This window comes from Phasianus colchicus, chromosome 10 (assembly GCF_987193195.1).
Source record: "Phasianus colchicus chromosome 10, bPhaCol1.hap1.1, whole genome shotgun sequence".
Classification (NCBI taxonomy): domain Eukaryota; kingdom Metazoa; phylum Chordata; class Aves; order Galliformes; family Phasianidae; genus Phasianus; species Phasianus colchicus.
In genome coordinates this window covers 16,994,035-17,012,720 of record NC_143445.1, presented here as the reverse complement: position 1 = coordinate 17,012,720, position 18,686 = coordinate 16,994,035, and the positions used below count along the sequence as shown (strand labels likewise).

General features: G+C 43.6%; 2 protein-coding genes and 3 non-coding genes across 7 annotated transcripts in view; 1 reads left to right on the top strand and 4 right to left on the bottom strand.

The window, feature by feature from the left end:
* Positions 1 to 290: 290 nt before the first annotated feature.
* Positions 291 to 7,249, bottom strand: EIF4A2 (eukaryotic translation initiation factor 4A2). Its single transcript, XM_031603579.2, has 11 exons — positions 7,094 to 7,249; positions 6,279 to 6,324; positions 6,054 to 6,186; positions 5,643 to 5,782; positions 4,337 to 4,505; positions 4,127 to 4,236; positions 3,744 to 3,887; positions 3,257 to 3,394; positions 2,900 to 2,989; positions 2,582 to 2,661; positions 291 to 1,094 (listed from the first exon to the last, which is right to left on the bottom strand). Exons 1-11 carry the CDS (start codon positions 7,120 to 7,122, stop codon positions 950 to 952), a joined length of 1,224 nt encoding a protein of 407 aa, XP_031459439.1. The 5' UTR covers positions 7,123 to 7,249; the 3' UTR covers positions 291 to 949.
* Positions 3,063 to 3,190, bottom strand: LOC116235552 (small nucleolar RNA SNORA63). Its single transcript, XR_004168389.1, has one exon. It is a non-coding gene; the product is annotated as a small nucleolar RNA SNORA63 (small nucleolar RNA).
* LOC116235549 (small nucleolar RNA SNORA81) lies at positions 3,519 to 3,699 on the bottom strand. Its single transcript, XR_004168386.1, has one exon. It is a non-coding gene; the product is annotated as a small nucleolar RNA SNORA81 (small nucleolar RNA).
* On the bottom strand, positions 5,860 to 5,929 carry LOC116235551 (small nucleolar RNA SNORD2). The gene has a single exon (XR_004168388.1). It is a non-coding gene; the product is annotated as a small nucleolar RNA SNORD2 (small nucleolar RNA).
* A 99-nt stretch (positions 7,250 to 7,348) lies between the features above and the next one.
* The window catches only part of LOC116235421 (uncharacterized), a 93,937-nt gene continuing 82,599 nt past the window's right edge, over positions 7,349 to 18,686 (top strand). The window contains exons 1-4 of one of the 3 annotated variants that reach the window (XM_090147531.1): positions 7,349 to 9,141; positions 11,913 to 11,979; positions 12,948 to 13,057; positions 13,266 to 14,555. In XM_090147531.1, coding sequence (XP_090003657.1) covers positions 8,982 to 9,141; positions 11,913 to 11,979; positions 12,948 to 13,057; positions 13,266 to 13,420 — 492 coding nt within the window. In that variant the 5' untranslated portion in view covers positions 7,349 to 8,981 and the 3' untranslated portion in view covers positions 13,421 to 14,555. Of the gene's footprint in view, positions 9,142 to 11,912; positions 11,980 to 12,944; positions 13,058 to 13,265; positions 14,556 to 18,686 lie in introns of those variants that run through there. The other 2 variants (XM_090147530.1, XM_090147532.1) reach the window with 2 other exon arrangements.

Genomic DNA, 18,686 nt, shown 5'->3' with positions numbered 1-18,686 from the left:
TGGAAGCCAAGGGAGCATCTTTTACCGTGGCCTGTGACATGAAATATAGCAGGAAACACTTTACTGTAAATGGATTGTGGCTTTTCAATCACCCCCTCAAGAAGTACACTGCAGAAGGTGATGAATAGCCAGGTCTCACTTTAGTTACAAGTGAATTTTAAAGGCTGTTAGCATTTGCTGTAGCATTAAATCCATGAAATCCATGCTTTCATTCACAATGTAACAGGTAAGCAAACAGCAGCTACTACATACAGTAAGGCCCAACCAACTGAAAAGGCTTACACTGTAAGTGAATATAGAAGTATTTTATTGAACATTCAAACTTCATTAAGACATGTGCAATATGGCAAATTTTACTGGGTTTAACCCTAACTAAGACAATAGTATGATTGCTTGCTTGCTGGGGCTTAGCAACAGGGTCCAGATCACACTTACCACTAATTAAATACTTTATTGAATAAATACATATCAAACAAAAATGCATTTTAATGCTCTTATAAAAGTTTTGAGATTTTGAAAGGCCTTTCCAATTCAATCTGAAGGGTAAGTACATACAATAAAGGAAGGTAGGCTAGTTTAACATAATTGGCTGATTTTATACAGCACTTATATCTTTTAGTCCATAAGTAAATTATTAAATGATAAAGAACATCTAATACAACCACTTCTATGGAACTAGGAAATAAATTTCTAATAAAGAAAAAATTTACAGACCCCATGACTTTCCACCCAACCCCAACAGTCTAACCCTAAAGTGGATAAAGCCAATGGCTTTCCCCACAAGAGCTCACGACAAAAAGTCGTTTCGCTTATCAAAAATCTGTATTTCTGATCCGTTATGAGCATTGAGACAAGATTCAATATATCCCCAAAGAAAGAAGCACAATGCAAGTGAATCGCCTATTCAGCAACAGCGAGCACTGCATTCAAACCATCTCCTCTCCAGGGATTAAATGAGATCAGCCACATTCATTGGCATCTCCTCCACTGTAGTATTGTAGAATGTCTCAATATCACGCAGAATCCTCTTGTCCTCTTCAGTGACAAAGTTTATAGCCACACCCTTCCTGCCAAAACGACCTCCTCGGCCAATTCTGCACAGAACAGAGAACACATTTATGCACAAGTTAACTACTCCATTCACTTAAAATACTTTAAAAATGAAGAGATCCATTCATTAACTCCTGTTTTTATCTGCCAGGGGCCAGTTTATGCTGTGTTTACTGGACTAGCTGCTGACCGTCACCTCTGGTTAAGAAAAACTAGCAGTTAGTGCCAACAGTATAGAAGTGTCCATCCTATGGAGAGTAGCAGAGCAGAAAAGGTTAAGTTTTGGCTGCAAAGTAAGATCTTCACATAATGGCTGGTACTGCAGTACAATGTGCTGACTTGCTTTTCCCTCCTCCCCTCTTTGAGGAACTAGAAGCCCATACCACATGCATCCAATCTCAAGCACATGGTGTACAGAGATTGCTCATCTTTCAGAAATCAGAACTTGTTAGGTTCATCCAATAACATGGAACAGCACACTCAGTTTTGATTTGACATTAATGGTTTCCAGTGGGAAAACTTAGGGTTTTTGTAAAGACAAAAATGTCAGCTTGCTGTTCTAGGAGTCTATGTTACACAATCAATTTAGTTACACCCACCATCAGTTCTACCTTCCTGTGGACTGCCCAATACAGCACCTTGTCAACAAGGGCTACACACAGCAATGGCTCACAGAACTTAGTGAATAATCATGACAAAAGAAATATAAATACCGACTCGCTCTTTATTCAAACTGTGCCGCTTACGAATCCACGTCCTAAATTACGTCAACGCCGTTTCTGAGCACCATCTTGTGTCATCAACTGCTGCTATCGACTCCTGTATTTTTTTACATCAAGTAACAAAGCACAGTTTACTTAATTTAGGGACAGTCACTGAAGCAGTTAAACTAAACCTAGGGAAACAAAACTCAAATTGCTACCAGAAGACACACACCACAGAGGAAAGAATACCACTGCAGAAGGAGCCACCAAGAGCAAACAAGGCACACAAAACATGAACACAATCCTCCAGGATTGAAGGCAGATTTAAACCACAAGGCTTGCTAACATTAATGTCTGGTGACTGAGCAGCAGCAGCAAGTGAGGCTTAGCTAGGACCTAGGATCCAGCTAACAACCTTGCTGGCCAGATGCTATGCCAATAATGGCATTGTCATTGTCTGCTACAACCTGGAACACAAAGAGGCAGTTCACACACACCTCAACAACAAATGGATCAGCCACTGCTGAACTCAGCATATTTCTAAGTTTTCCCACTGCTTTTTAAGAATTGACTTAAGAGCTCTGCTCCTCCCTCATCTCAGGACTGTGTGCAAATCAGGGATTTTGTTATGCTTGAAAAAGCCAATGCATTTACTTCCTGCTAGTTTTTTTTTTTTTTTTTGCTTTGTTTGCAGTTATTGTATGCATGGATGGGTAACACTCAGTGACAAAAGACTAACAGGAAGAGCAGGTGAGGATCTGTGCCAAGTTCTGTACAGAACATGGCATTTGGTGTAACGTACGAACTAGAGGACAGAGCAAACTAACCTGTGAATGTAATTTTCACGATTGGTCGGCAGGTCATAATTTATAACCAAAGAAACTTGCTGCACATCAATGCCACGAGCCTGGAAAACAATTTAGGACCTTTAATGCAAGTCACAATCTAAAGATTACATTACTTATCACTTGCTTTTGTTGACTACATTGTTAGTGACGAACTACAACTGTGTAGTCCATAGTGGAGCATAGTCTTTTCTCTTCCAAGAAGCTCCAGTAGTTCAGGCTACAAGAACCTTCACTGTATTATGAAGCTTTTGGCACCACACTGAAACAAAAACATGTTCATTGTGAGGTAATACTCACCAGCAAGTCAGTAGTGATCAAGACACGGCTTGATCCCGATCTAAACTCTCTCATGATAACATCCCGCTCCTTCTGGTCCATGTCACCATGCTGCAGTTAAGAACACGAGAATTACTATGGGGATTCCAGTACTCCAGACCAGAATACTTTCAGAAGTAAGAGGATGTATGAAACCCAGCGTCCCTACCTGCTGTGGGAACTAAGCAGGTAGGGATAGAAGGAAACATTTTTCTTTAAGCAGGGGGAACGATAATACAGCACTGCACAGCTATATCATAACTTATCCTGCTTTTATTAGCGTTGCTTTTCAGTATGTACCTGATGTTTCAGAAGTTGAGTGGGAAGAACAATTCTTACCAGAGCTGAGACTGTGAAGTCCCTGGCATGCATTTTTTCTGTAAGCCAGTCCACTTTTCTCCTTGTATTCAGAAAGATAACAGCCTGAGTAATGGTCAGTGTCTCATACAAATCGCAGAGAGTATCCAGCTTCCACTCCTGAACACAGCAGAAACAAGAGAAATAAAAAATTCTAAAGCCATGATCAATAAACCATGTCCTACTGTGCACCTATAATTAACATGACCTGGAAAATTAGAACAATACACAAAGTTTCTGCAGCAACTGTTGCACTAGATCTTCAGACACAGGACAACGGACATTAAGAAAGAGGTCCACCCCAGTCATTTTCGATCCAGTGCATCATTTTTCTTCTTCTTGCGTGTACTCTACTAGCATTATTACAGAAACCAAAGCTCAGCCTCAGTTTCTGTAATTTTAGCACAGTGCTTTAACAAGAAGGTACCATTTCTGAACTTTCCCAACCAGAAGCGTAACTGGTACCAACCTCTCTTTCAACATTAATGTAGAATTGCTTGATACCCTCCAGAGTCAGTTCTTCTTTCTTCACTAGAATACGTATGGGCTCTCTCATGAACTTTTTGGTCACTTCCAACACATCCATTGGCATTGTAGCTGATAGCAGCACAACCTAGAAAGCATTGCTCTGTGTTAGCACACACCAAAGGCATGACATTAATTTCTGCTCCATCACTCTGTTCAGGAAAACTGGAACCATTAACAAAATCAGTGACTGCATTGAGGCATTTAAGTCACAGCACAAACCTGACCTTCTGTGAGGTGAAGGCAGACAGGAAAGCAACCGAGCAGTTATCAGCTACACCTGCAACCAAACGTGCAACCATCAATTCGATCTCGTAAGATTCTTACCTGAATGTTAGTGCTTAATTTTTGAAAGATCTCATAGATTTGATCCTTAAATCCTCGGCTCAACATTTCATCAGCTTCATCCAAAACAAACATTTTGATCCATTTAGGTGCTATCAAAAAAAAAAGAGAATACTTTGTGAAGTTTCAGGAACATACAATACAATACTTCATTACTGGGTTCTCAGAGACAAAAATCCAATCCATACTTACAAAGGTAGCGTCTGTTTAACATATCAAACACACGGCCCGGAGTTCCAACCACAATGTGTGGAGCTTCAGCCTGAAGTTTCTGCATTTCATTGCGAACATTTGTGCCACCAATGCAAGCATGGCATGTTGCTCCCATGTAATCTCCAAGGGCCAGAATTACCTTTTGAATCTAAAAATAAAACCCTTCTGTGAGTAGCAGCTACTGGCACATGCAGTGCTACATCATTGCTGCTTATGGACTGAGAAGGATTATGTGACTTTACAGACTATGGGGAAGACCTGCCTCTCATTTTGCCCTACTGCTCATTATTTAGGTGTTCATTAGAAACTGCAAGTCAGAGGGACAGTTGTGAAGTTAATTTTCACCCTTACTAGTTTTAACTACCTAAAGGCGATTACCAACTACTGGTTAAGTAGAAAAGCAAGGCCTCAAAAACAGAGCTGTTAACATCTGCACATAAAGCATTTCCAGAAAGCTTAGGAAAGTGCTCTGCCATCTGTGCCAGGCTTTAAAAGAAGCCTCATCTCAGCAGCACCTTCAGACTAAGTAACACAAGACTGAACCTTCAGTCAGAGGCTCTTCCTCCACTAATCTTTTTCTCAAGAGTTCTTCTGTCCTATCTCATATGTTTAGTTTCAAGAATCTTTACCATAGCACTGGCATCTTGGTATATACTAGTTTTAAAAGCAGAGCAAATTGTACACAATTGATTTTCTACTCTATTTTGAGATCTGGTCATTTTAACCTTAAAAAGCCAGCTTTACTGGGTTACACTAATGATAAAAGTTACAGATCCTTTAAGCTCCATTCAAGTACTCCCACTTCCTAAAACAGAACATCAAGCCCTGAAGGTGACGTGGACATGCAATGTAACATTAAGAAAACATCATAGTATTACAAAAACAATGAAGTGACCACGTGTGCACTGCAGTTTTCATGTTGCACAACTGCACGCAAGTTTCAATAGTTTCAGAAAAGTCTATTTTGTTTCCACTCAGAACACCATACTTGAATAACACTTTTTTTTTTTTTTGCTAAAGATGCTTCCTCAGAACTGCATATAGCAGAGCAGCTGCTTCCTGTAGCCCTGTCCCAGCACACCCTCCACATGCAGCACAACTCTTCAAGCAGGCAAAGAACTCATGGAACAGAAGCCAGTTCGTTCCCCCTTACTCAACACAAAAAGGTTCTGAATGGATGTGAGTTACAGCCCCTTAAGTCTGTTTATTGTCTCACAGTTGTGAAACCTGAAACCTATGCAACACACAAGCAGCCTTTTTTTTTTTAAAACTACACTATCAATACCTGTTGAGCCAGTTCTCTGGTAGGGGCCAATACTAGTGCTTGGGTCTCCTTGAGATCAATCTCCAACTGCTGCAGGATGGAAATAGCAAATGTGGCTGTCTTGCCAGTACCTGACTGAGCTTGAGCAATCACATCATACCCTAAAAAAAGTAGGATACACATTTACTGTTCCCACACTGGTCATTCACGTTTAGTTTCATTTCATTCTCTTTGAAATAAGTGATCAGCATTACAAGTTCTCTCCATTTCAGGTCAGCCCCGAAAGATGGTGTACCATCACATCACTTGTTCCATAGAGATTAAAAACACGTATAAATGCAGAGATAAAATGAGCGTTATATTCACTTTTTTTTTTTTTACATTTTCCTCACCAATGCGTTATTATTGATGGCAAAGGAATCTCTCGCCTACCTTTGATGCATGGAATAATAGCTCTCTGCTGAATAGCTGAAGGCTTTTCAAAACCATAAGCATAAATGCCCCTTAGAAGGGATTCCTTTAAATTCATATCATCAAAATTGTCAACGATCTCATTCCAATTGCTCTGCAACGAAGAAAACAAACAAGCAAACAACCCGAGTTACTCCATCCGCGGCCCAGCTCCCTCCGTCGGGGCGGTTCAGGAGCCGCGCTCACCTCAATGACACCATCGGGCTCCATTCCCTCGGGGCCGCCATGGTCTCTGCGGGAGAACAACACCGGCGTTAGCGACGGGCCCGTGACAGATCGGCCCAGCAGGTGCTCTGGTTCCGTGCCAGCCGGCCGCCCCGACGCCCTGCCCAAACCCTGGGCACATCGGACGAACGCCTCGCAGCCCCCGGCCTCCTCCCCCTCCCCCCCCCCGGGGCACCTGCTGGAGGCGGCGGGGAAATGGCGGCCGCTGCGCAGTGCGAGATCCGCCGCAGCGCCGGGCGTCAGCGCGGGGGGAGGGGGGAGGAAGGGGGGGGGGGCGGGGGGAGCGGGAGCCGCCGGCCGCGCTGCGTTTCCCCCACCCGTCCGCGTCAGCAAGTCTCGCGAGAGCTCCACCCCTGGGATTGCGCAAATCGGGCACCGCGGGCGGCGAGCGAGGAAGGCGCCGGCACAGCGCCCCGAACATGGCCGCGTCTTCCGCCGGGCCCTCAGAGCCGGGGCGACCGTAGGGGAGGGGAGAAACCGGTAGAGAAAAATAAGAGGGGAAATAAAAGCCCGCAACAAAAACGCTGCTCTGTTTTACCGCGCAGCGCCGGATCAGAACTAAAAACAGCCCTTTTTCAGAGGCGGGGGGTCGTAAAAATCAGCAGCAAGAACGAGAGCCCCGAGGGAAGGGGCTGAAGGGCTGAGCGCCGCGGGGACGCGGGATGGAAGCGTCTGGAAGCGGGAGGGGCCGGGGGCGAGGGCCGGGCAGCGCGTCCTGCCGCATCCCGCCCGCACCGCACGGACAAGGGGCCCGGGGCCTCCGCGCCGCGCCGTACCTGCTATAATCCGCGGAGCCGCCTGACATGTTCCGATGAGCAGCGCTGTCCTCAACTGAAAAGGCAAAGCTTCCGCGGCGGCCGCCTTATATACCCGCCCGCTGCCGGACTCGTTTCGCTCCGCTCTGCGCATGGATATACGCCTCACACCGCGGCGAAAAAACGCGAATTCACGCGGACTGAGGCCCCTCCGCCAGCCATCCCCTCCTGCCCGCTCCGCGAGGCGCTCTCGGCGGGTGTTTCTCGGCCCCCGGGGGCCGCGAGGGCGGCGGTGCCTCGGACTACTTTTTCCTCCCCTCGGAGCGCGGAAGGATATTGCAGCAGTGGCGCAGTGACGGCACCGCGCTCCTTCCTCTCGCCCCCCCTCCCGCTCCGCACGGGGTTTCCCACCCCGGCCCTGCTGCGGCGCGGGGGAGGGGAGCGCGGGGCGCCGCGCGGAGGGGTCGGTGCCCGGCGTGGCCGTGTCGTGCGAGCAACCCGCGCCGGTTGCTTTTAAAGCTCTCCCCGTGCAGTCCGAGGATGGCAGGGCAGAGCGGCTCCCTCGGGTATCGCGGGTTCGCCTCCCGCTCCCCACGCACAGAAGCGCCGGCGCTGTGCAGGACGGCTTCCCCGTGTCACCTCGCGCCGAGGGGCCGGCAGAGGGGAGAGGGAAGAGCGGCAGCGGGTGCTGCCCGGCCTGCTTTATGCGGGGGAAAACGGCACCCTGAGGTGGTTCCGCAGAGCCGCCGGGGATCCTGCCCCTTGCTTTCACGTTTTGGAAAAACGTGTTGGTGGTTTTAATGCGTCCCTTGGGTTCTACGGTAGGGTGTTCATGGATGTTTCTGATGTAGGCAAATAATGCAAGTTGTAAGCCATCGTTGGTGCCCTCTTTAATCGGCGCGCGTGAGTCACCTCCGAAACTTGTTTCCATGGTGATTCTATAGGAACAAGAGCAGCGCTTGGAAAACGCGACCCTTTACTTGTCAGGAATGCTGTGCAGAATTGTCTAGAACATCTGCGAAGAGAGGCAGAACGTACCCGTGCTATGTAGCGTCTGCTGGGGGAACACCTCACAAGTAACAGCACGTGCCAGAATCCGAGCTGAATGGTACAACCGCGGGCCCTGCTGAGCTGCCCTGCGGCTCCCCTGCCTGCCCGTGTGGGCTGGGAGGGCTGCGCTGCTGCCGGGCTGCCGTTCACACAGCAGTGCCTCAGCGCCCTCCTGAACCACGGCCCTGCACCTCTACAGTTTTGTATTCCGCGTTGGTTTATTTGCAAGAACGCATGGAAAAGCTTTCTTTTTTAGGACGTTTAGGAACGTCAGCCATCGTTTTTCAGTCTTCGAAAGCCCCTTTAAAAAACCTGTAGGCTGCCATCTCAGAAGCAGGTGTAGCGTTGAAAGGTCAGACTTTGCCACTGACAGCACCTGGGACTGATGCTGGGATTTGCTGCATCCTCCGGCTTTGAAGCTTTCTAAGCTTCGTGCTGCCATCTCCATTGAAAGTTTGCTCAAGGCCCGTGTTTGTGTTATCATCGGGCTGAAGTGATACCAGAAAGATATTAAATAATAGCTTTGTCTGTGCTGCTGTCATTAGGATCCACAGCCGCATCTATATGTGCACGCTGTGCACTTGGGTAGATGTCTCCCCAAAAGACAATCTTGGTGAATCATGAGATCTTTGGTGGGAATGAACAGAACGACGCATTTATTAATGCGGGGTAACAGATGGACCAGCTAGTTTAGCAGCTGGGTTTCCAGTCATTACTCATACAGATCAAAGTGAAGAATGATATATCTAAAGAAAGCAGTAGGAGTTGACGCCTCCTGAAGCTGAGCTCTAGTTGAGCAATCCCTTGGAAATTTCAGAAAGCTCCTTTTAGAAATCTCCTACCATGACTTGAACGTACCATGAAGCTGTCACGTACTTCTTGGAAATCCTGGAAGACCCTGAAGTCTCTTCCTGCACTTGTGCACAAGCACTTCCAGTCTTGTGCTGCAGCTGGTATCGTGCATTCAATAATTCCCACAGCTAGCAGGGCAGAGAAACATCGTACACAGTTTATTCAAGGTAGGTCATGCTCAGGATCAAAATGACTTATTAGGGTGTTGTTAGCAAGAGGTAATGTTTTTCAATTCGTCGTTCCCAAAGGATCCTGCCTAAACAAAAGCATGCTGCCTTGGATGTAGGAGTGGATAGCAAAGATTCTGGAAGGTCTCCAGGGGAGAGAAAAGGTCTGAGTTGCAGGAGCCCTGTGCTTGTTATTTAACTAGTCCCAGCGTTTCGTTAGTGCCGACTTATTTTGTCATTCCACTGAAACTGCAATCTAAACATATTAGAGTAGTTTATAAGGTGCAGTATTCTTAATGCACTGAGGCTTGTTTTGTGTTCTCTAGTATTTTGGTGTAATTGGACATCCACAGTATGATGATTTTAGTACATCAGGCTGCTAGGCTTGATTTGTCATCCTTTTTAGAAGTTATTTCACAACTTTGGGGTTTTTTTGTTCAGACATATTTGTGCTCCCTGTAGCTGCAATCAGACTTTAGTTATGAAGTCTCCACGATGGCCCTGTTGAGTGAAATGAAAGCGCTTCCAGATGTGGCATTTTCTCTCTTAGTTGAAGATCCTTCTCACTGAGTCGTCGTGCTTTAGGCCAGTAAGGAACACTGCCCAAAATGCTTAAATGAATTAGGAGCCGAGCAAAGCCAATGGGATTTGGGCCGCTTTATTTCATTTCTTGGTCCCCTGTGCTCAGTGTGTTCTGGACGTTCGCACTTCGTGCCAAGGCCGTAGGGTGCCCTTTTGCTGGGCAGCTGACTCACTTGTCTGCAATGTAGGCATCGTGGTTTGTGGCTGTGCTCCCTCACTGCTTCGAGAGCAGGTCTGCGAGCAGCGCTCCTGCTTCACCTCTGCACGGCTGGGTCGCTGAGCTGAGTCCTCTCATTGCCCCCAGTATAACGGATGTTCCCAAGGCAAATGCTCGAAGCAGAAGAATATTTTTATTCTGCCATTTTTCTAATCATTAATTTCTCCGTGTGCTGTGGAGCTCCATGGTCATACTTTCAGGTCTTGAATGCTCTCCTTGCTGAATGATTGCATTATTTCTGACAGTTGTAGAGGTTTGGAACCGCGCCCTGGACACGCCTGCAGCTGAGCTCTGTTCTCTGGTATCTGAAGGACTTTCGGTGTGACCAGTTAAATCGAATAGGTGATACAAATTACAAGCTTTCCATTGACTTCTGTTGGAATGAGAAGTTTGCACTTCAGCATTTTTCCTCTGTAAAGCGGGGAAACAGTACTTTCCTCGGGTTATGTGTGGGTTGGTGTTTGAAAAATGTGGAGATATGTAATGGGAAGAGGCTTAGAAAGCATTTGATAGGGGTTGCCTGCATGCTTTCAGGATAGAGTTTGTTCTTTCTGTTGCAAAAGCAAAGAAAGGGCGATTAAGCAGGTGGCGGCTGCTGATAACATCCGGGCAGTCCTGGGGTTACATTTGTTTTTTAAGTTAATTAGAAGGCTTCTGCACTGCCCTGGAATAGTGTGTCGTGTATTTCCCTGAGAAAGTCTTCAAATAACATTTTTTCCATTGTTGAGAAAAAGGCAAATTTAATTGTATATAGAAAGCACTTTTCCCTTTGATATTGGCAAACCATCTAAGTTTGTTCTCGTGGTTGTTCAATTTGGAATCCCCTGAAGATGCCTGAGATTTTTAATCACTGAGCTGATTTCACTTCAGTTTTGAAAGAGCCATACTGGCTGAGCTGCAGCTGTATTGAATTTTAAGTACCTTTCCTCAGTGATTAAACAAACCTCCAAGAAATAGAATGGTCCTTTCAAGGAGGACCCAAAGCCTATGAGCTGCGCCAAGACAGGAGCCCCATAGTGCCTCAGCAGCTCTTGGATTGTACAGGGCTATATGCACAGCATCACAGTATGTAAAGCCTCAAGAGATCCAGCCCTGTGTGTGTGCTGAAGTCTCCATCTCCTCCAGCAGAGTGTCTTAACCTGTAAAACGGAGTATTTCGCGTTTAAAGAGCTTGTTCCAACATGTAAATGTTAGCAGTAAAGATGGTCGTTAATAAAATGAGCTGTGTCGGTAGAGGTGTTGCCTCGAGGTAAACCTTGGCTTCTAGAAACTGAAAGTTTTCCACAGAGCTTTAATTTTTGTAAGAAATTGGCATCTGTTTGTGTCTGGAGGTAAGCACCGCTCAGATTTCCCGAGTTCTGGTTCAGCAGTGCTGGCTTAATAGGAGAATACAGATGAGTACTTTCAGCCGTGTGCCCTCATTTCATCTGCCTGGAAAATGAGAATTATAATCTCCTATTTTAAAGTGTCCCCTAGGTTGTAAACTGTTTAGGGACTGATTGCTTTCTGTGCTCTGCTTCCATCTGCTTTTGGTCATTCCGGGAGGGGAGCTGAGGTTTCACCTGGGTAAAAGGTTTTAAAAAAAAAAAAAATTAGTGGAGGTAAACACTGAGGTGTGTTTAATCACTTTTGTTTTGTTAATCCTTGTGAGATTTTTGTTTTGTATGAAAAAAATGTAAATATTAGGAGGCTTTCCTCTCTCACAGCATTCCAGATGCTGTTATCAGGACTGGGTCTGAAATGTGTGCCTAAAGCTGCTGAGGAGCTCACTTGCTACCTTTTCTCCTCTTTTTTTTGTGGTTTCTTTTTAGGGTTGCAGAGCACCTGTAGGGCAGCCCTCAGCTCCCATGGTTTGTGCTGTAGCCCACCTCAGAATGCTGTTCTATTTTGTTTTGTATGCTGAGTGAATGCTACTGGCAGAAATGAATGTGTAAGGTGCAAGACAGTGAAAAACTTGTTCTTTTATTTTCAGGTGGTGCCCCAGAACAGCTGCCCAGGTTCTCGCAGGATGCAGTGATGCAAGCACAGCCAGCACACAGGTAATCTCATTATTTTGGCTTGGAACTGCTACAGCACTGCTTCTGCTAACCCAGGGCTTCACGACACTGCTGTCAGCAGTGACCAGAAACCTTTGTTGTTTACACAGCAGGAAACAGAAATGACAGTTCATGTTGAATTACAGAAATATATTGATTTATTTCATGCAGATCTGGGAAGTGGTTAGATGACAATTTACTGGCTTTTTTTTTCAATAAATGAAGCAAATGTATGTGCTGCTGTTGAAAGTCATTTTGTTTTGTGCTAGGTACTGCAATAGCTATAGCTTTTGGGAAATCTTCTGAGTCTGATACAGTTTTTTTTTTTTTTTTTTTTTTTTTGCTATATTCAACCTTTATTTGTAGCTCATTCTGCTGATTAAAAGTGGAAAAAGTAGGAAAATTCAAATATGTAAGTGAGCAGATGTTACAGATACTCAATAACCACCCATTACTAGTTTTCTTTTTTTGCTCATTTGTCTTCTGTAGCTTGTGTTACCATTTCCAAATATTTCCTGATATACGTTGCCATGCATTGCAAGACTATGAGCTCTTGTATAACATGATTCCTTTTGTTTAAGCAGGAATTTAACAAAGCACTGATTTACTTTATTTGTCAGTAATAAATAAAGTCTGAATTACAAACTATTTATAGCTTTCTGGATTTATGTGGATGTGCTATTTTGTGCATCTTAAGCTCAGAGTTTTTCTATTCTCACGTTTCTGTATGAAAAAGCAGAGTATCAGGGATTTTACATAGCTTCAATTCATTACACAAAGGAGCTCTCTAGTTTCTTTTACTATTATTCATTTGCATTGCTAACGTTCATCTTCTGGATATAGAAGTTTCCACCTTTGGGAGCACATTTTTTTCTGAAATCACATCAGAACTGCATTTGTTAATTCTCACTGCATTGGAATTGTCTTTGCTAATTTACTGGGCTAACAAACTGCATGTCTTTCTGCAGAAGGAAAGAGAAAGAAGCGCGAACCGTAAAGAACTGCTGCCTCAGAGCTGCTGTTGCCATAGAGCTTCTAATGAGGAAAAAAACTGCAGCAAGGATTTCTGCTGCTGCTGAAGGTAAGATGAGGGCACGCAAAGGCTGTAAGAGGGGGTGGGGAGGCAGAGGGAGGGAGAAGAGGAAGAAAGTCTGCGTCCTTGCTGTCTAAAAAAGGAAATTCAGTTTCAGTGTACACGAGCAGAATTGCTGGTGCAGAAGAACAAAGCTATCTCGGTTGTTTAGGGTAGCAGGAGTGATGAGCAAGCAAGCGCATTCCTATGCTTTCAGGAGGAAATGCTGCAAAGAAGGGAGGAGAAGCAGAGCTATCGTTTAGAAAATACTGCTGCTTCCAGATACCTGCTTCTTGGCACTGTGCTGGCGTTAGGATTGTTCCCCAGGGTAAAGACAACTGTGAAAAAATCAGAGAGATAAGCAGGAAGTAAAATTAGTGCTGAAAATGTTCAGCATACGCTTACAAATTCTGTGGCTCTGTATTAAAATGTGTTACGTTCAGCAGTACAGTACTGTGAAGCCTTTCAAAATGCAACTGCAATTGTGGTTGTTTTTTTACAGTGAAGTTGTTACGATAAATTAATCCTTTATCAGTCTTTAATGCTGAATACAAAACTGAGATCAGACCTGCTTTCCGTGGAACTTCTTGAACATGGAAAGCTCTGTGGAATAAGACTCTCCATGATCTCTGCAGAATTACCCACAAAATTCTCATCCCAAAAGCTGTTGTCACTGTTTCTGCGTCTGTTGTGTCACATATTGCAGCTTTTTGCTTTTGCTTCCCTGTTCATTCTCAGTTTCTTGTCATTTTCTGACATGACTTAAGCCATGTGCCCTGCTCAGCAAACCCAGCACACCTGCCATGTTTTCACAGCAGGACCCTGAAGAGAATAAAACAGCTTTTAGAGGGTGTACTAAAAGCAATGATAACACTGAGTTTCTTAGCTACGCTGATAGAAGTGTGTTTATATTGCTCAACCACCTGCTCAATGTATTGAGTATGCTTGGAGAGAACAGAATTGTCAGTTTCCTTTGCAATTTCTTAATTTGCACTTTATCACCACTTATCAAATGTTTGACTGTTTCTCCTGGAATTCTGTCTGAAGATTGGCACAGAGTGAGTTTTTCCAGTAGCAGCCTGATAGATTGATCGAGAATCATCAGTACAGGTTATAAATAAAAGTGTATTTGAGATTCTGATTGCTGTCAGCCTTACAGTCTCTCACTGACATGGTTATTCTGTGAGATTATAGCAGTTGTATAAGCCATTTCTGAGTTGAGAATTGCACTGCAAAAGATCTATTGATTATGAACACATCAGTTGCTGTTTCAGAGGTACGTCATGAGGAACAAATGTGTAAGTGTACTACTTAGGAGTTTGACTCATTTTGTGAGTCACACTCATTTTGTCAGTCTCACGCACAGCAGATAGGCTATCTGCAGACTTTGGAACCATTCTTACCTACAGCAGTCCTCAGTGAAGCCAGTGGTTGATGACATCCTATTAAGATTTGCATGGATTCCTTGAGCTAACACATGAAGATGAAGTCTTAATCCATGATTGAGGTAACCCTTGATGATACAAGCATTTAGTTTGATGTCAGTAGGAGGCTTAGTGATTTTCTGCTCCAAAGGGTTACTAGTATCTTGTTGGAGTGAATAATTATGTATCTGAGTTCCACACACCATTAGACTGTGCATTTCAGAGAAGTTCAGTCAGCTTGTGGATCACATTACTTGGAGTTCTTCAGAGATCCCAAACAATACCTTAGTCAAGTATGATTCTATATAATAAACACCCCATATGACAAGAGAAGGTGATGGGAGCTCCTTCAAGCAGGATACAGGCACTGCAGAGCAGTAACAGGTAATTAAGAAAGAAAATTGGCTTTCTACTTCTGCCACCAGAAACAGCTCAAGAGGAATGCAATCTTTATTCAGCTGCTAACCCTTGAATGAGGGTGAGGAGGAGTGGATTCCAGCTCCACCCCTTCCAGTCACTTACGTGCACTGCTTGCATCTGAGCTCCCTGGTGAGCCATGACTTCTCATCTGGCAATTCCACTGCACCCCTTGTAGGGAGTGACTGTCCAGGGAGGAATGAGTGATCCTTAAGTAGACTAAAACTTAGTTGGCTTAGATAAGCACTTGGTGGGAAGTTACTGTTGCACAGTCCTAGATCAACTTAATGTAATTCTACATCTACAAAAAACAGACAGCTAGAAGCACTCATGTTGCTAATTGACAGATTATTCTCAGATAGGGGTAAGTATCTTTTGCATAAAGTACATATATTTATTTTGTTGCAACTGATGGTGTCCAAGTACATATTTATTCTGAAAAAGTGAAAACCTACTGTAGTGCTAATGCAGCAATGTCTTGGTGTGTGAAGTGGAATGCAGATACTTTATGACCTTCAGATCAAAACTACTCTGTCTTAGGCTGTGTAAGCTATAACTATCGTGTCTATAAGCTTTTGTGGAAGTTTCAGAGGTGTTTTGATTGTATTATGGTGGAAAAGGGAGTTGATCTAAATCTAGCCTAAACAAAGGAGTTATTTATAAATCTGTTAATCTGTCCATGTGTTTGTATGGAGCTTCGAAGACAGAGGAGATCTTGTACTTCATGCTTATTTTCCTTCTTCTTCAATCTGGGTTATAATGTGAAAGTGTTTAAGAAAAGAATGAAGTATGGCAAAACTTTGCCCAGAACACTCTGCATTTGGGCCAGGAGAAAAGAAAAGAAAAGAAAAGAAAAGAAAAGAAAAGAAAAGAAAAGAAAAGAAAAGAAAAGAAAAGAAAAGAAAAGAAAAGAAAAGAAAAGAAAAAGCAATGAAGCCACTGATGTTGCTGTGATTAATGCCAGGACCTGCACCAGTTCCCAAAACTTACAAATGTGAGAGTTATTTTAAGGGTTAATGTTGCCCATAATCACATTTTTTTTTCTGTTTGCTAAGAGGTGCTGCACTGCTCTGTGTCCAGTTCTGTCTCTTTCAAGTAATACAACTCTTGTACAGCACGGGCACTGACAGTGCTCTAAGGCTTGACTTGTAGAAATGCTGAGTAGCTGCCCTACCGTTTACAGCCAGTAGCAGCACTTCTCAGCACAGTTTTAGAATCAGGCCTCTGTGCTCAAATGCGATTTTTCAGTTTAGCTGTCATAAGGCTGTTTAAATGATCACTCTGAATTCACCTAAACACCTGGAGCTGATTTATTTTTTTTTTCTTTAGGAAGTATTTTGTCAATGATGGATTGATTTCAGGGAAGCCCGAATCAGTATCCCTTGATTAGTATTATTATTATTCTCTGTCACTCAGTTTGAACTGAAAGAGCAAGTTTACAATGTGAAAGCAGTAGTTCAGTGTTTCATATTCAAATTGCAAATCAGCAATATTGGAATTCATGGCAGAAGGGGTCAGAAGATTGGGTTTTTGTGATCTTTGTTATCATGTTCTGAGAAGGGTTACTCCTTTAGAGCTTATTTTCAGGTTTTTGCTGAGCTGCAGATAAACCAGTTCAGTAGCACCAGAAATTATAGTACTTGTTGCAAGATGCCTTACCCAATTAGGAAAACTTTCACTCTTTCCTTCTTGAAACAGCCTTCCTCCTGCTTTGGAATGCAGTAGAAACATGATTAATAGCTACACTGTACCAAATCAAATTCGTTTGGTGCTTAAATTAAACGGTGGAAACTGAATTGCAAAAATGGAGTTTGTGAACACAGTGAAATCCAGAGTTGTGTGTGAGTAGCTGGTTGTGAAATCGAAAATGTCTGTTTCAGTTGTTTTTAGGAATATTTGAGAAATCTGGATATTGTATTTTGTCTGTCTGTCTGTCTGAGTATTGGAGGCCACGCAGTGCTGCCATTTCTAGTTCTGTAGCCACTTAAGCCCATTTTATCCTCAGAGCTGTGATTCCTGAATTGAGAGCAATTATCTTGATGACTAATAGACTTCAGAAAACAAGGAAATAAATGAGTTCTTACATCTCATAAAATTCCAATGTCTGCTGTTCATGCTCCCCACTTTCTGTTGTCAGGTGCCTGCAGAGCTCTCTCCATGGCTGGTTATACTTTGGGAACATAGCATTAAATGAGGACTGGAATTACAGAGTATAACTAAAAGTTGTGTCTGAATTACAACAAGCATCCAGCAGGCTGCCCATAGCAAAGCTGAGGAGGTTTTTGCATGTCATTTAAATACGTATTTTGTCTCCTTGCCACAGATGGAACAAACGAGTGAAAAGAGTGCTTTAAATCCAGACAGTTCCAAAATGGCCATCAGGTGGCTCTGGTTATCAGCAGTATGAGGAACAGAGGTTTAATTCAGATGTATTTTCATACCCTGGACTACCAGTTCCAATTGCCTCTATGAGCCAGAATGCCATTTCTTTTTTCTTCTGAGGCAGGATTTACTGTTATTTTTTTACATTCACGTTCAGCTTTATTTATACATCTCCCAAATAGTGAGTAACTGGCAAACTTCTTAAGCTCTGTTGATGGAGCTTAGCATTTAATACAGGTTGCACAAGTGTGGTGTTACTGATACAAAAGGCACGCTAATTGTTAAGCCTGCTAAACCTTTCGTGGCAATCACGAAACCCTAATTCGGAGATGGTATTTGGAGATCAGCGATTTAGCTTCAGCAGAAAATCTGCCATCTGCTGGCCGAGGAGGAAAATTACTGGTTGGGACGCACTGGGTGGAGCGATCCAGTGGCTCCGACGGGAGGAGAAACTGGCGGCTCTGAAGAGCTTTTCAGCAGCCAGGTGTTTCAGAGCAGGTCAGTAGTTTTCTGACAGCATGTTTTTCCATCAGAAAGCGCCGTTCTGTTATTACTAAAACTTTCTGTGGAGCACATCAGTGGGAAATAGAAATGTTCCATTCTAAAAGTGTCAGAACGTGCTGTTTGCAAATTCTTACACTGCAACACCGTTTTTTAATAAATAATGTTTTTTTTTTTTTTTAAAGTAATCATTTTTGTACACTATAAAACCAATAAGTCAAAATTGAAATGGTCTTCTTTGCACGAAGCACTGCTGAGGCCTCACATAATCACTGTAATACATGAGAAGTTCAAGGCAGTGAGAAGCGTAGGAGTGCTGGCTCTCACTGTGCTGCTCTGACCGCTCACTGCCTGTGGCTGTGCAGCAGTGCTCTGCAGGGGCAATATGGCAAGGCTCTGCCTGTCTTTTCATTCAGCTGAATCAGAGATGGAAGGATGCTTAGCTTTTCTTGTCTTTGTGTCTTTATTTCTCTTGCTGCAGTTTTTCATGATTTACTTAGATTGCTATATAATTTAAAGAAAAACTGCCCTGAACTTGGAGTTATACGCAAAGAACTCCCAGTTATGCCCAGAATCATCCTAGTCAGTGTTCAGGGGGGAAAAGAAAATTAATCAAACAACTAAACATAACTCTTAGGACTTTCCTTTATATGGCTTGGTACGATCAGTGCTTGTCACGTGCTAAAAAGAAAATGTAGACTTTGCATTTTATCCTGCAAGGAAAACAGTGAATGAGAAAATCCCAGGATCTGATTAGCAGGAGATCCAAAAGTTCTTATTTTTATGTGTGTCCTTAAAGCAGGGCCGTAGCTAAATTTGATTTCTTAAAGACTGCTAATTTTGTTTTCAGAAAGGACAATGTTTCTGATTATGTAACACCAGTCATGACAAATAAGGAATATACATCTGTGGGA